This window comes from Cebus imitator, unplaced genomic scaffold, assembly GCF_001604975.1.
Source record: "Cebus imitator isolate Cc_AM_T3 unplaced genomic scaffold, Cebus_imitator-1.0 Scaffold41, whole genome shotgun sequence".
Taxonomy (NCBI): Eukaryota; Metazoa; Chordata; class Mammalia; order Primates; family Cebidae; genus Cebus; species Cebus imitator.
In genome coordinates, this window is record NW_016107356.1 from 4244685 (window position 1) to 4258946 (window position 14262).

Below are 14262 nucleotides of genomic sequence, written 5' to 3' on the forward strand. Positions count from 1 at the left end.
GAACGCGCACCACCGCCCACCGCAGACTGTTGCTAAAGGGTCTCCCATTCAGCCTAGCAGCTGAGCAAACGTTTAAAGAAATGGGAGAGTGTTAAGGTGTTCGCCTGCCCTCGGTTACAACACGTGGGGCAGGTCAGGCGCACACCACAAATGCCCGTGTCGCGCCTGTGTGTACCAGGCACCATCCTCGGACGTTTACGTGCATCCACTCACTCAAAGCATCGGGTCCCCACTTTCCGCACAGGCAGCCGGCCCAAGGTCACGCGGCGCAGAGGGATGGAACCAGACCCGAGCCCGCGCCTGGCGGAGCAAGGCCTGTGCCAGCGCGCCCCTCACCGGGTAGGGGGCCGAGTCAGCCGCGCCAGGCCTGAGGGCTGTGGTTGGGGACGCCAGCGACACCCCTCAGCCTACCAAGGGCGGGAACGTTCCAGAACCCCCGCGAGCAGCCGTGGGCCGCAGAGCCCCCAGGCCGGCCGCGACCCCGCCTTCTGTCGGGAAGGTCCCTAGCGCCCGAGAGTCGCGGGCGAGGGGCGCGCGCACGGACGAGACCGCACCGCAGCGCACGCGCACTGGCGGGCACTCACTAGCCCGCCGCCCGGTAGGAGACGGAAGGCATGGAAAGTTCCAGCCGGTTCTACAGCTGTAGGTAGCAGGCACGGCGGGCGGCGGGAGGCGGGGTGGGGAGAGGCAGGGTCGCGAGGGGGCGTGCGGCCGCCGCGAGCCGTTCGGAGCCGAGTCCTCAACGCTGTCCCTAGCCCCTGCCGGCCGGCTGGGCTGGGGTCCCGGCGGGGGCGGTGCGGCGGGGGCGGGGCTGCGGAGGGGGCGCGGCGGCAGCCCACGGGAGGGGGGGGCGGGGCGGCGGCAGGGAGCGCGGGCGGGGCGGGGCGCGCCGAGGGGGCGTGGCGCGGCGTCTGCGCAACTGCCAGCGCCTTTAAGCCCGGGCTCGCGCGGCCGGAGCGTGCTTTCGCCGCCCGGGAGCCTTCCGGCCCAGTAGCTTCTAGGTACCCGCCGTCCCCGCTGTCCCGCCCCTTCGCGACCCGGGAACCGGCTCTCTTCTGAGCGGCACGCGTCGAGCTTCCAGGCATGCCTCGCTACGAGCTGGCTTTAATCCTGAAAGCCATGCAGCGGGTAAGTGACCTTCCCTCAGAGCCGGTCTTCCCGCGCGGGCACCCCCGCCGTCGCTAGGCCGCCGTCCCCCCGCGCGCCCTGGCCGCGGGACCCCGGGCCTCCCTGCGGTGCCCGGAGGAGGCCGGGGCGGCGGGCGGGCAGCGGGCGGCAGGCGTCCGCGGGGTGGGGGCGCGCGTGGGCCGGTCGGGCCCGGCCGCGTGCGCGCGGGAGGCGGGGGTGTGCCTGCGCTTGTGCGCGGCCTGGGAGGGTGTGCCTTGCTAGCCGCCGGCCGGGCGAGGGGCGGGGCGGCCCGAGCTGGCCCCGACCCCGACCCTGATCCCCGCGCCTGCCCGCGGGAGTCCAGTGGAAGGTCCGCGGGAGGACACGCGCGAGCGTTCAGCCCGGCTCCGGCCAGTCCCCGCCCGTCGTGAAGCTGCCTCGTCGCCGGCCCCGTCGCTGCCGCCTGCTCCGTCCCGCTCCGCCGCCCGCCTGCCGCCTGGAACGTCCGCGCCCAGTAAAGCGTTCCTCCAAAGCGTGTTTGTGCCGTTATCTGTATCCCGGTCGCTTGCAATCGCTCTCATGTTAAAAAATCTTTGACTTTTCTTTTTCTGACTTTAGCGAAAATCCCGCTCCGGGTGTCCTTAGCCCAGTTTCATTCATCCAAGTTGTGGCCTTTCTTGCGCCTCCAGAAGACGCTTTCTCCCCCCTGCTTTTGATTGATGTTGAGGTAGGGGATTACAGGTTTGGAGGGATGCTAAAGGAAGCAGCAGCCCACTCCCTTCAGGTGACGGCGTGGCCAAGGACAGGGGCCCGCGGCCCGGAGGCAGCTCTCTTCGTCCTCTGTTCTGGGTCAGGTACTCCTCAAGTCGTCGCCGAAATCCCCATTCTCCCGTGAATTTGGAATTCGGTAACGTAGTGTGGTGTATTTTTTTTTTCTCCACCAGGTGTAATAAAAATCAGTGTACCACGTCTGAAGTTTGGAAGCGCAGCTTCCCACACACAGCGCTAGCGGAGTGGACGGATTTTTACGTTTGAATCAGGCTCCGGGTCAGTTGCAAGGAGTATTACCAAGTTTGGTTGAACTTAAGCTCAGTTGATAAACTAACAATCACGGAGTGTCGGGAGATTGTTTGGAAGTGTGCTTTGCACAGTTAACTGGGAAAGGACGCCAGTGCCTCTTTATCAGGTCCAGACAGCCTGGCCCGGCTTTCCATTGTGCCCCCAGCTTGTTCTTCATGGATTTGGGAGAAGTTAAGTTTGTATTGTTCACCCCCTGAGTATCCCTCTTGGTCCTCCTCCTCCCTTACCAGGATATACAACTCAAAAAGGATAGGAGCAGTGAAAAGGAAACATTATTAAAAGAGAAGATTTTTAGTTATGTGGAAGTTGTTTAAGCCCTCCATTTAACCTCTTTTTTAGGAAATGTGGAACCTGTGAAATTTGTTACTGAAATTTCTTTTGTTTACTTTCCTTGTGTTGGGGAAGTAGCAGGTGATACTGAAAGAGGCAACCTGGAGGCATAATATTTGCTCATTCCATAAACCTTTGAAATGAAGACTCGAGCTCCTCTCCTTTGTTTTGGCTGTAGTTGCCAAGTATCTTGGTTAACATGGCTGCAAATATTAGTTAAATGTATTTCTTTTACCATGTGGCTTATTTTTTTATGTCCTCTGATAACCGGGACTCCTGGCCTTTGGATGTGGAGCACACATTTTTTACTCTAGTTCACATAAACGGACTGCAGTTTAGTTAAAATAGTAAATAACCTTCCTTAAATGTTTGCATGACGGCAAGGGGCAAAAAAACAAAAACAAAAAATCCCCTAGAAAGTAGGGTGAATTGCGTCTTGGAGAAAGAGGCCCCATGGCAGGAGACAAGGTTGTAACAATGGTGAAGTTCTGTTGAGATCCTTGACCTAAATAAAGTAAGCAAAAAAAAAAAAACCTTCTCACTTATTTGTTCAAAAACGTTATCTGTAGCTTGTAAATGTGTAACAAACACAAAGACTTCCAGGTTTTATGCCAGTTTTCTTGCTTTCAGTTTAGGAAAATAGGATTTTAAAATAGGATGAGTATTTGGGGGAAACGAATTTAAAAAGTTAACTCTAGGCTTATGAAATGAAAAATGTGACTAAGCTTGCACACCTGTAGCAGGCCCTGGAGAAACCACAGTTCTAACCTGAGGCATTTTGTGCTTGTGTTGCAAGAAGGGGGAATTATTGAAGCTCCTCAATTCTAAGTTGCGCATCTTTCACGTTTTTAGATTCTGAAATGTGTGTATCTTTACCCCTTTAATACGATGTATTTTCCTTTCTTCCCCCAAATCATTTTTACATCTTGGAATTGAGGAAAATGCTGTCTTAGGCAACTTTAACAGTGGATATGGAAGTTAAGAACTATAGTTTTTCCAGCCTTTTCTTGGACTCCCAGAGCTATTCTGTTTCTTCTCTGTGGTTCTCATAGCCTGGAGAGCATTCTTAGTCTCTTTGGAGAGTGTTAACTCCTCCCCTCTTCATTACTTTTTTTTTGACCCTAGTTTGATTCCTTTAGATTGAGCTTAAAAAATTTTTAAATTAAAATACAGGTCCTATGCGGGTTCTCACAGTATCTGCATTGTAGCAGAGTCACTTGTGGAAACTCCCACTGAAAGATTTCAGAGTGTGTTATGTAGAATAAGTTCTATTGAACTGTACCATTGTACAATTAGTCACTCAGAAATTCCAATACTATGTTTTTCTCAGTTTCCAAGTGGGAGTTGATTATAATGAGTATCTACTTTTGTACTTCCAAGTTTGGGCATTTATGAATGTAGATGTTAGCCTTCCTAAGAAGAAATGTATTTGCAGGTATTATTCAGCTTGATTTTTTTTTTTTAAAATGTGTATATATAACATTTCCATTTTCTCCCTACTTTAACATGAGAAGTAGGTAAAAGTGTGGTTAAATTCTGAGCTATGACAGTAAAGTAATGGATGTTGTGACACTAGGCTTTTAAGGGTGACAAGCAGTTTGAAAAAGTAGCTGCTTAGACCAGTCTTAGACCATGTTTATAGAAGAGTCTCCAGAATAAAAAGATTTTAAAAGTCCTGTTACACCCATATCAGATAGCATCAAGGGAGTTTTATTCACTTCTGGAAAACACAGTATTCAAAGGCTGTAATGTGAAAGGACGTAGCCACAAAGGAGACCGAGGCTGCAGTCCCAGGTAGTCTCATTTCAGTATGAGGAAGGCCTGTGACAATGGAAAAAGAAATGAATTTCCTGTGAGATGGTGAGGTCTCTATCCACCTCTACCCTGCCCTCCTGCAGAGAGAACTTTGAGGTAGATGAGGAGAAGGGGGTCATGCATTTGGTGAGTGCCCTCTCTTGAGAGTGGGAAAATGGTTGAAGCCCTTTGGTTTCACTTGATAATTAGACTTTAAAGATTGGTATTTCAGTTAGTTTAGTAAAAGACTGAAGTGCCAATACATGAATAGTAAAGCCACATACTGTATAACATAGAGGAGCTTAGGAAAAAACTTTGTAGACACTTGTTATGCCTTGATGTACAGGAAGAAGAAACCTGAGGAAAGAAATCTACGCAGTACTTACTGCTTGGTTACTTATTTTAGGGACACTAATTACATCTCATGCCCATTACCCAGAAGGTGTTCACAGTTAGCATATTTAGATTTATGAAAGCCCTGGGATAATACTTTTCCTGAAATCTCACTGCTGTTCAGGAATTTTTACATGAATTAAAGGTTAATGGCTTAATAACTAGTTCACTTGTTAAATGATCTTATGTACAATAAAATAGCATATATATCCTCTTGTATGTATTTTTCTAATAGGAATAGAGTAAATGGCTGTTTTGGAAATCTTAAGTTCTTATTAAACAGATTAGTAATTTTTATGTTCAATACTCAAAGCAGATTGTATTTTACATTAACTCATTGAAATAGTACTTTGTAGCGTAAGGAATTTTATTATGTATTCTGAGCTTAAGTTGTGACTTGGTTTAATTTAAATGTAGTAAAGTGTAAAGATAATCATCTCCTAAAATGTAGAAAGCAATTGGTTTTCTGGTAGAATGGTGAAGAGTTTTTCTCTAAACTTGAGCCTTTTTTGATTAGAACACCTGGCAAAAGGTTTTGTATTTGTTCTAGAGTTCTGTTCATGTTAGGATGTTCTGAAAGTAATTCCTATAAAGTGCCTGTATTTCAGATACCTTTTGAAGATGGAGGGTGCTGTTAAACTCATGTATGGGTCAGGTCAACCCTAGGTCCTTGCAGCATGCTTGGCAACCATTTGATAACTAGGAAATAGTGAATTTTCTGCTGTGTGTTGATGGGAGACCTGAGTTCAGAGTCATAAGTTCAAACGGAAACATCCTGCTGTCAGGTGGTCGTCTGGTTTTTTTTTTTTTTTCTTCCCATGGGCCCTCTGTAAACAGCTTAGCCTTGTGTCTTTAATAATCTCTGTTTATGTTTTATCTGCTTGAAACCAGGCAACTTAAAATAGTACCCAATAATAGAAGACTTGACCCTGTGGACAATATTATACTTTCATTTGGTATTAAATTTTCTTGGGTTACAGCTTATTGCCGCAGCAAGCTATTGAAGAAGGAAGGAGTCCTGTTCCTGCCCCTGAGCTACAGCTAAAGTACAAGGAATGGCTTGGGGGTAAGGAGTCCTTCCTCACCAGATAATGGTTTGTATCTATGGAGACTGCTTGTCAGAAGTTGACATTCTGCACTAATTTTTCTTTCTTAATTCATAATTTACACATTCAATACTGATGTTTCTAGATTTTAAAGACCTAGGTTATATCTAGTATTATATGCAGACTGCTATTGAAGCTTCTAACCTTTTAGATTATAAAACCACCTTAAAGAAAATTAAGAGTTCAAAAGCAATGATGGGGGAATTCTGAAGTAATATTTTTCGTCTAGTGCCTTTGCTGTGTTTGTACTACTACATGTTTAACTCATCTGAAAGAAACCTGGAATAGCGGAATGGGGTTTAACATCAAGGTGGAAGGAAGGGTAGAGAGCGGATGATAAAAATACGGTGTGATTACTCATTTTATAAAGAGCTGTTGCAATTATCAAACTTTTCCTAATTCGTGTTCTTAGCTTTGTGTTAGAATTTCCAATATTCTCATGAGTTTGTTTTTAGTGGAAGGCAGTAGTTTTAAGACAAGTGTTGTTAACACATGCAGTTACCTCTTATTTAGGGGAGTCCTTTTTTAAGGAATTAGTCAAACGAATGTCTGGTAAGTTATCAACTTATCTAAAGGAAGAACTACCCTTGGGTTTGGAAAAGGCCGGTTAATTCAGCTGCTTACCCTTTTTGTTGCTCTTAGAGCAGGGGTTGGCAGCCTGTGGCTCCGGGGCCATATCTGACCTGTCACCTATATTTTTATGGCTTGTGAACTAGGAAAAGATTTTACAGTTCAATAGGTGGGGGAAAAAACAAGTTTTATGACAGTAGAATTTCATAAAACTTTCAAATTTCAGAGTCCATAAGTAAAGTTACATTGGAACATCACCCTATTCTTTTTACGTTTATTATCTGGTCCTTTACAGAAGAAATTTGCCAGCCCCTGATTTAAAGTATATAGACACAATTTGCTAGGTGCAACATTTTTCTTGGCTTCCTACGGTGCTGTTTTCTGATGTTTGTCTCTTGATTTCTTCCTCCTCTTTTTTTTCTTTTAGACAGACTCTTGCTCTGTCAACCAGGCTGGAGTGCAGTGGTGCAATCTCGGTTCACTGCAACCTCTGCCTCCTGGGTTCAAGTGATTCTCGTGCCTAAGCCTTCCAAGTAGCTGAGATTATAGGCATGCGCCACTAGACCCAGCTAATTTTTGTATTTTTATTATTTATTTTTTTTAGTAGAGATGGGGTTTCACTATGTTGGTTAGGGTACTCTCGATCTCCTGACCTTGTGATCTGCCCACCTCGACCTCCCAAAGTGCAGGGATTACAGGCTCTCTTCCCTTTATGTACAATTTATTTGACCTTCTTATGGATGATTTCCTGTCTTTTTTTTAACAGGCTGACAATTCTGGCTTTTCCTGCTGTCTTCTGTGCTGGCTATAGCCTCCTGAAGGTCCCCTTGGCATTGCAGACTCAGTGTCGTTAAATACTTAACGTGTTGCCTATTCCAAAAGTTGCCTCTGTTACTGCTTATTTCTGTTCATTGCTTCTTTGTCTTCTGTCATCTGGTGCTGAACAAATCCAGTTCTTTCTATTCCTGCATTCTCAATCCCATATAGTCGTCTCTGCCCTAGTTGAACTGATCTTGTTTGTTTCTGCCTTGGAGTCTTGCAGTAGTTGCTTAGCTGGTGTCTTCTGACGTGCTACCTAGAAATATGCTTGTAGTGCAAATATACGTCCTTGAGATACTTTAAAACAACTAAATAGGTGCACTTTTAACAAGGAAATAGTAGAAAGCATTGTTAAGTGATAGCTTTCTGATTCCCATGCTAATTGATTGTATCAACAACACTGTTGCCCAATTACTGCATACTTTTCAAGTACATGAAGCATGAGGACTCATCCAAGGCCGCCTCTGATATGACTCCCAACTTGTTTTTTTTTTAACCTCATCTTTCAGGTTTTTTCCACCCTATTTTATATAACCAGTAAACAGAGTTGTGCAGATCCTTATAAATACCATTACCTTTTATTTTGTTTGGTGCTGGCATCATGCTGCTTTTCTGTTTGGAGTGCCCTCCCTTTCCACATTACCCCACCACCTCCATGGAAAACTAGTCTCACGTTCTTCCAAGTTCATTTTAACCCATTTGGCACATTAAACAAATATCAAGGACCTGCATCATTAGGAGCATAGACTAATCATTCCTTGGTTGCAAGGATCTTATCACATGTCTCCCATCACACGGATCACTTTCTACTTTATATTACAATTAATTGGTGAATGTGTTTTACCTCCTTTGCTAGATGACAAATTCTTGAGAGTTGTCTTTCATTTCTGTCCTGCCATGCTTTGCACATATGGTAGATACTAAGCTGCCTTGAGTTAATACTGTCATCTCTCTAAAACGGTGCTTGCTATGATACAGCGTGTTGACCTCATGTGCTAGTAGTTTGCTTTCAAGTCAGTGCACTTCACTCACGCTGGGCGAGTTGTATGCTTACCAGAAGTTGTGTTGATTTCCAAGACTATTTTATGACAGGTAATCTTCTGTAAAATACTTTAAATTCATGTGAGCTGATGAAATGAGTGCAAACCTTTATTTCCTGAAAACCGAGTTGGATTCTTTGGGAAGACTTGATAAAAGGTGAGTCATTAAAATAATGGCCTTAGAATTAGATATGGCTGAAGTAACTCAAAGTTTGAGAGGAAAAATAACAATAGAAGAATTCTGTATATGGAGTGTTCTACTAGGATCTCTTAAAACTTTCCACTTTCATGAAGCTGAAACTGGAAATTGTAGATTATGCCATTTGTAGATGTTGCTTAGATCAAGCAGAAGGAACTCAAATCATCATTGATCCCATTCTGCAAATGCTTTGACGCCCATATTGAGGTTTGCAAATAAATGTATGTTTGTGTGTTAAATAAAATTCTTAAGGTACGTATATATGGTTTTATGACTGGATATGGCTTTGGGTATGAAGCCTTCCGTTTTAGAAAAGTGCTCTGATTTTTTTGTTTTGTATTATAAATGAGTTGAAAAACCTTTTAAGATCTGAAATAGAATAAAATAGAATAAAAAAAGACTGGCACTGAGAGACTAGATGGAGCTTTAGAGGAGATGGAGTGGGTTTTGGATTCTAGCACCTACTTCCTAAGGATGTTAATCTTTTTGGATCCTCAGTTCCTCCTTTGTAAAATGAAAGTAATTAATTTGGGAGGGCGTTTGAAGATGAAGTGGTTAAGTGTAGTTCTGACATTAAAGTAGCTGTGATCTCAGGCAAGTTGCTGTGAACTCCATTGCCTAGTTTTTCATTCCCGGTTTATTGATGAAGAAACTCCAAAAGAGGAAACATACCTAAGTTTATTTCCTCAGAATCCCAAACTAAATCACACCTGAAATACTGTTCTTGTTCAGTAAATGTTTGAATTAGTGGTGTTGATGTTTCTACTCTGCTCCCATCTATTATTGCCATGATGGGTGTGGGCCTGGTTTTGCTAGCTTTTTTTTTTTTTTTTTTTAAAGATGTTGCCAATTAATTGAAGAATACTTAGGTACCATGGATCGAATGTAATGTGTCTATAGGTTGGGTTGGTGCTCATTTCATAATCTAGATATTCAGATAATTAGCTGTAGGTGGCCTGTAAACCTCTTAGCATTTATGTTGACAAAGCCCACCTTGTTAATTGGTCACTGGTTTACAATAGGACTAATTTCAGTGATGGCAGTTCTTTAAAAGTAGTATCTATAGTTTTGGATTGTTGGGTTGTATGTGTCCATTTACGCTAAACTGTGGATGTAGGCTTCAGAATTACACAGTGTAAACTGTCAGGGAGTGATATTCATAGTCCACTTTTTCTTTCAGTGTCTGCGTGATTGCTTATTTTAAACATGTATTGGTACTATTTAGTTTGTACCTATTGTATTAACCTCTTAGGTGTTTGAAATACTACTGGCATGCAAAGATTGCTTTGTTTAGAAAATATTTGTTTTTGCTCAGTGTGTATCTGTGGAATTAAAAGTAGCTTACCCATGATCCTGGAAAATAGTATTACCACAAAAAAAAAGTTGAGGTGCTGTCTTAGTAAAGAGTATAGAGCCAGGGGGGTGATGACATTTTTATTTTTGACCAGGCTTTGTGTTTCCATAAAATAGAAGCCAAGTTATTAACTTGACTAACCCTTTTTTTCTTTTGTTTTTTGCACTCCCACTCCAGATAGATAACATCAAATTGCAAATAAAACTAACTCAGATCCCAGGTTGTTCTTATCTAAACCTTTTGATCCATGGTACAATTAACTTGTTTCGCTTCCCCTTCCAATCATTTTTACTATGATTACAGTCAAAGGTAAGGGAATTTCTATCCACTTTGGGCATACTTCAGTAGAGGTTGGTGTAGATGAAAGCTTAAAAATGAAATTGCAAGTGAAAGCCCAAACTTAGCAAAACTTTGTTGGAACCCTCAATCCTCATAAACTGGCATTTATCTACTTCTGCCCCAGAATTGAGAATTACCGGTTTTGCTTTTGTTTAAACTTCAGTTTTTAAAAGTTTCTTCTACCCTACCCTGGTGGTTAACTGCTTTGTCAGATGAGGAATCCAGGTGCAAGTTGCTGTGGATATATAATCCAGTTTGAGAAAATTCTCATTGTGGTGTTCAGAAGTACAGTGTTGTGGTTGCATTTCGGCTGCTGGGAGGATGCTCCTGTGAATCCATGTGTAGTCTTTGCTTCTGTTAGAAAGGTGCCGAATCAGTATTAAGTTCCAGATATCTGCTCCCTTTTCAGTTTGTGCTCAGATGTCCTGTGTATGAATTCTGAATGTAAAACATCTGTTCAGTTTGGTTTTGATTCCGATTTAAGGTGAATTTCTGTTGCTCAGTTGAAAAGCTAAATTTGAGAGCAGGCTCTTGGTCAGGCATGTCATAGGAAAAGTGTATGGTACTGAAGAGTGTGAGTTTTTCTGGAGTGCAGTGGTGTGATCTCGGCTCACTGCAACCTCTGCCTTCTAGATTCAAGCAATTCTCCTGTCTCAGCCTCCCAAGTAGATGGGATTACAGGCGCCTGCCACTATGTCCGGCTGATTTTTTGTATTTTTTTGAGAGACTGGGTTTCACCATGTTGGTCAGGCTAGTCTCAAACCCCTGACCTCAGGTGATCTGCCCGCCTCAGCCTCCCCAAGTGCTGGGATTATAGGTGTGAGCCTCCATACTCTGTGTGGTTTTGTTTTTTAACGCTGTTAAGTAAGCAAATGGACCCAGTCATGGGCTGTTTTGATTGCCATTCTTCTGTTGGTGTACTGCTTGCCTTCTGTTTTGTGTACAGTCATATGAGAAAACAATTGTATAAAGTATAATATCTTGAAGCTTTAAGACACTAAGTTTCCATTAGGGAGTATAAGTCTGGCAGCCTTTGGTAGCACTGTTGGTTTCATGGGAATGCCATTCTCATGTGTGGGCTAAGTAGGGGCCAGGAGTTTTTGCAAATTCTGTGTGTGTAAAAAGATTGAAGAAAACATTTTTCCTAATGTCATTTTCTTAAGTATTTTATCTGATTAGGATGGACTCATTGGAAACTATTGATAATTTCAAGATTTCCTATCATCTGGCATCCAAAGAAAACAGATGTGATACTATTTCTCTGGATTTCTGTATCCCTCTACTTGTCCTATGTTTGCAATACAAGAGGAAAAAATCCAGCTGCTTTTATAATCTAGAATACCATGCTTCTGTTTTTGTTTCTTAGGTTTAATTCAGGACATAATTTCTACAAGTCCCGCCAAATACTGTTAAAGTTAACCCTATTTGTGCTTTTACTTCTTGAGCGTTATATTCTCCAAACCTAGGGGAAAATTAGAAGGTTTCAAAGTTTTCCAACTTAAAGTGTCTTTCAGAGGAAATACCCCAATTTCTGAATCTTCTAATTATAACTTGGCCTGGAGAATTAGAATATGATCTAACAGGAAGATGCTTGTGCCTAGGTTTTCTACCTTAGTCACATGGAAAAGTAGAAACTGTTAGTATCTGTTCTTTCTAGACACAGTTTTTTTCTAGGAACATAAAATTGGAACCAAGTAGGCTGAGAACAAAAAAAAAAAACACCACCACAAAGTTGTGACCTGGTTGGATGTTTTACCTCTACAGCAACTATAAACTTTATAGTTGCTAGCCTTTGAGGGAGGATAGATGAGTTGGTTAATAATGCCTAACCTTAGCGATTGATTGAAGTAGGGGTGCAGGGGTAGGTGTATATATGTATTTAAGATATATATATACACACACACATGCATATTACACACATACATAGATATATAATTCTCTTGAATCCTCAGCCATCTTAAGGTTAGGTAGAGTGATTTCCATTTTACAAATGAAAACTGAAGAATTAAAACACAGACTTGGGCATATGTAATGGTAAATACAGTAGTTTAATGAAACTTCGTATTGTACCCATCACTCAGCTTCATCTGTTAATTTCCAGTCTCCTCGCTTCTATTTTCTTAAAATTTTTTCCTTTAATTTCCCTTGGCTACCATGACTAAAAAAAATTCAAACTGTAAGAGCAGTTCATTTAACACATGTATGATTTTAGGCTAGATCGCTAATTGTTAGACTATGCCATATTTTCTTTTTGATAATCTGCATTATTTTGAGAGTTGCAGACATCTTGACATATTTTTCTTAGGAATGAGGGAGGGCCTTCTTCCTAACCACAGCATAGCCATCACATTCAAAATTGACATTGATACAATGCTACCACCAAATGTTCACTTCATATTGAAATTTACCCTGTTCTCCAGTAATACATTTTAGTGTTTTAATTCAGTATTCAGTCAAGGATCATATATTTACTTGTTTAGTCTCCTTGAACAGTTCCAAAGCCTTTGTCATTAATATCAGTGGCACTTTGAAGAGCTTTGGAGTCCAGGCCCACTGTTTTGCATAATCCTTCACTTTGGAGTTGTCTGTAGTTACATTTTCATGATTAGAGCTAGACATTGTTGACAAATGAATATTCCATAGGGATGTCAGTCCATCACATCGGCAGGCTTGCCACTTTGTTAAGCAATCATTTGGTTATGAGGCATTCACCAGAATGCACCACTGTAAATGTACCCTATTTCCCTTTTGTATTAAGTGATCTATGGAGTAACAAACCTGAAACTGAATATTTTGTTCTCCAACAATCATTAGTTTTAGCATCTGTTAGTGACTGAATTGTTTATTGCAGAAGTATTTTAAAGCAAACGTAGATATATCATTTCATCTCTAAGTAATTAGTATGTAAGAAATAAGGACTTTTAAAAAACAACCGTAGTGACTTTATCACGCCTAACTACAGTTCCATAACATCTAATGTTGATGTTCAAATTCCCTGAATTGTCTAAAGTGTCTCTTAGAGTTTTGGTTGACTCTGAATCTAAATAAGGTCCACAAGTTTTGTTTACTTAATGACCTTAAGTCTCTTACTCTGTAACAATTTCCCCCACTCTTTCCCTTTCTGGATTTGGCTGATCCCTTCTGCTGTTTTTATATGTTGTTCTATTCCAGGCAATTTCTGTAGACCCATAGGTAGAAATTTAATTAGATTTAGGTTTTGTTTTGTAAGAGTACTTAAGTGGTCTTGGGAGGGATAGATCACATCAAGAGGGCACATGTCTGCTTTTTATAGATAAAATTAATTGTTGGTGTGGGTACAGATGTTGTCAGTGTCATCCATTCATTTTGAAGCCCTCCAGCAGCCATTCTCCTGATGGTTTTAGCATCCCTGTACTCATAGCCCAGGTGCATCACTTCAGGTCTACCAATGGTGATTTTTCTTTTGCATTATTCCGTCTGCATCAGCTGGATTTTATCTGACGTGTGTTTATGTCTAGTTTCTGTGTGTGTGTGTGTGTGTGTGTGTGTGTGTCTCTCCTGAAAAGTGTTGTAAAAGGATGCATTCTTCTTTATTTCAGAGAGGGTGTTCATGAACTCCCTTAGTGATCCTCTCAAATGTCCTCAGTTTTCTCATTTGTAAGTTGGGGATCATTATGTCTGCCTCGGGGTTTTTGTGAGGATTAGATGAACTCAAACATATAGTGCGAAAATAGTGCTTGGTGCATGGTGTTTGATAAATGCTAGTTACTAAGTTAACTTAGTTTTGTGGGAACTCTGAACGCAAGTGTAATGGAGAGGTGAAAGGAGGAGTTCTTCATGAGTTGACATCAGGGTGCTTGGGCTTGTGTCGAGTGAGCTGAAGGGAATTGTCGTTTGCAGGCACTGACCTGCTCTTTCAGCTGTGTGGAAACAGTTGCCAGACAAACACACACAGGGATGGTCTACACATACCACTGCACACTAGGTGGTGGGTGTCGACAATTGCAATGGTAAAACCTGGAACACATTCCACAATGGAGTTAGCACAGTAAAGGGAAGTGGGCCATTCTTGTGGTAGGTTGAGAGAGATGGTGGCTCCAGATACAGGTTTTTACTATGTCATGGTCCACTGAGTTTTTTTTTTTTTTTTTT

At 42.4% G+C, this 14262-nt stretch overlaps 2 protein-coding genes across 3 annotated transcripts in view; both read left to right on the plus strand.

Annotated features, from left to right (window-relative positions):
* Positions 1–235: 235 nt before the first annotated feature.
* Positions 236–14262, plus strand: part of SLC5A3 (solute carrier family 5 member 3) — a 27896-nt gene continuing 13869 nt past the window's right edge. The window contains exon 1 of one of the 2 annotated variants that reach the window (XM_017526182.2): positions 236–642. The gene's annotated coding sequence lies outside the window, so the exon portion shown is untranslated. Of the gene's footprint in view, positions 643–999; positions 1129–14262 lie in introns of those variants that run through there. The other variant, XM_017526181.2, reaches the window with a different exon arrangement.
* The window catches only part of MRPS6 (mitochondrial ribosomal protein S6), a 68280-nt gene continuing 54928 nt past the window's right edge, over positions 911–14262 (plus strand). The window contains exon 1 of the mRNA XM_017526183.2: positions 911–1128. Within this exon, the coding sequence (XP_017381672.1) occupies positions 1084–1128 (45 nt within the window). The 5' untranslated portion in view covers positions 911–1083. The remainder of the gene's footprint in view (positions 1129–14262) is intronic.